We start from the raw sequence: 1,433 nt of genomic DNA, 5'->3' as shown, positions 1-1,433 counted from the left end.
GAGACACTATGAAAGTGTGAGTATATGTGACAGATCCCCTGAGTTCAGTGCCTGTCCTCTGTAGTGCAGGTGTTACCCCAAAGCAAGTGTCATTTCTCCTTTCCCATGCCCAAGACATGTAGAAAATGCGCAATAGGTGCTTGTTGGCCAATTTACTGACCTAGAGTGAAGGGTCATTACACTATAAATGACAAGCTATAAGAAGGCAGGGCCTACACATGTTACCTTGCTTGTTCAGTGAAGTTCACAGCACCACTGAAAGATATTAAAATATTTTTAAGAATTTTAAAAACCTGAATACAACAAGGATGTGTGCCATTACCAGTTCTATCCAACACTGTACTGTAGATACTAGCCAATGCAATAAGGCAAGAAAAATAAATAAATGGTCTAAGGCTGCACTGTCTAACACAGTAGCCACCAGATACTTGTAGCAATTTAAACTTAATTAAAATTAAATATTTAGCTCCTCAGTCTCACTAGCTACATACCAAGGGCTTAATAGATATATGTGGCTAATGACTACCACATTGGATAGTACAGGTCTAGAACATCTCCATCACTGCAGAAAGTTCTATTGGACAATGCTGGTCTGAGGATTAGAAAGGAAAAGGACAAAATTCTCATTTTTTGTACAGGATTATATATATAAAAATCCAAAATATTATTAGAATATAAATTAACACAATTAATACATTATTAAAATTAAAATAATTTAGCAAGGTAACTAAAAGGCCAATTTTATTTCTTTATACCAGGAATAAACCATTAGAAAATAAAATTTGAAAAATTAGTATTTACAAGGGTACCCAAAACACACACACATACACACAAAACAACTACCGCCCCCACCCAAGTACCTAGTAATAAATCTAACAAAAAGATGTTTAAGGACTTTCTGGAGAAATATTTAATCATGTGTGTCAATAATCTCTTGCCTAGTACTTCTCTATTTATCATCTTCATTTTACCCTCAAATTGACTTGCTTTTCCAAATGCAGGGCCTAGACAGCAAGACATAACCAGGATCACAGAAGACCCCAGCAGGATCACCTGACTCCCCCAATACTGCTGGGGTGCTCCTGGCCCCCAACACCCTCGTGCCCAGCAGCCCAGCTCACACCTCACCTCGTTGTATAAATCGCTGAATTCCTCAACCACGTCCTTGGGGATCCTGCGGCCGCGGTTGGTGAGGTAGCAGGCCACGCCATTCTTGGAATAGAGGCTGATACGGCCCACGCTTCGCTCCCCATCAGTAGTCTCTTCCAGGAGGCCATTGGCTTCTGCTAGATGATAGATGGGATTCCCATGGGAGCCATGGATCCAGGTGGCTCCCAGCTCAAAGGTGGCGTGTCCTGATGGTGACAACAACAAGCCCTTAGAGGGACAGGGACTTCAGAGAGGGCCAGAATACTGCCTCATCCTTCTTCCTC

The 1,433-nt window shown here is 41.5% G+C and overlaps 1 protein-coding gene across 2 annotated transcripts in view; it reads right to left on the bottom strand.

Moving 5' to 3' along the window:
* SMOX (spermine oxidase) overlaps positions 1 to 1,433 on the bottom strand; it is a 49,826-nt gene that overhangs the window by 12,642 nt on the left and 35,751 nt on the right. For both annotated transcript variants that reach the window (XM_004383035.1, XM_023737521.1), the window contains exon 3: positions 1,129 to 1,355. In XM_004383035.1, the coding sequence (XP_004383092.1) occupies positions 1,129 to 1,355 (227 nt within the window). The remainder of the gene's footprint in view (positions 1 to 1,128; positions 1,356 to 1,433) is intronic.

This window comes from Trichechus manatus, unplaced genomic scaffold (genome assembly GCF_000243295.1).
Source record: "Trichechus manatus latirostris isolate Lorelei unplaced genomic scaffold, TriManLat1.0 scaffold00104, whole genome shotgun sequence".
In the NCBI taxonomy this organism is placed as follows: domain Eukaryota; kingdom Metazoa; phylum Chordata; class Mammalia; order Sirenia; family Trichechidae; genus Trichechus; species Trichechus manatus.
This window is presented reverse-complemented; position numbering and strand designations above follow the sequence as displayed.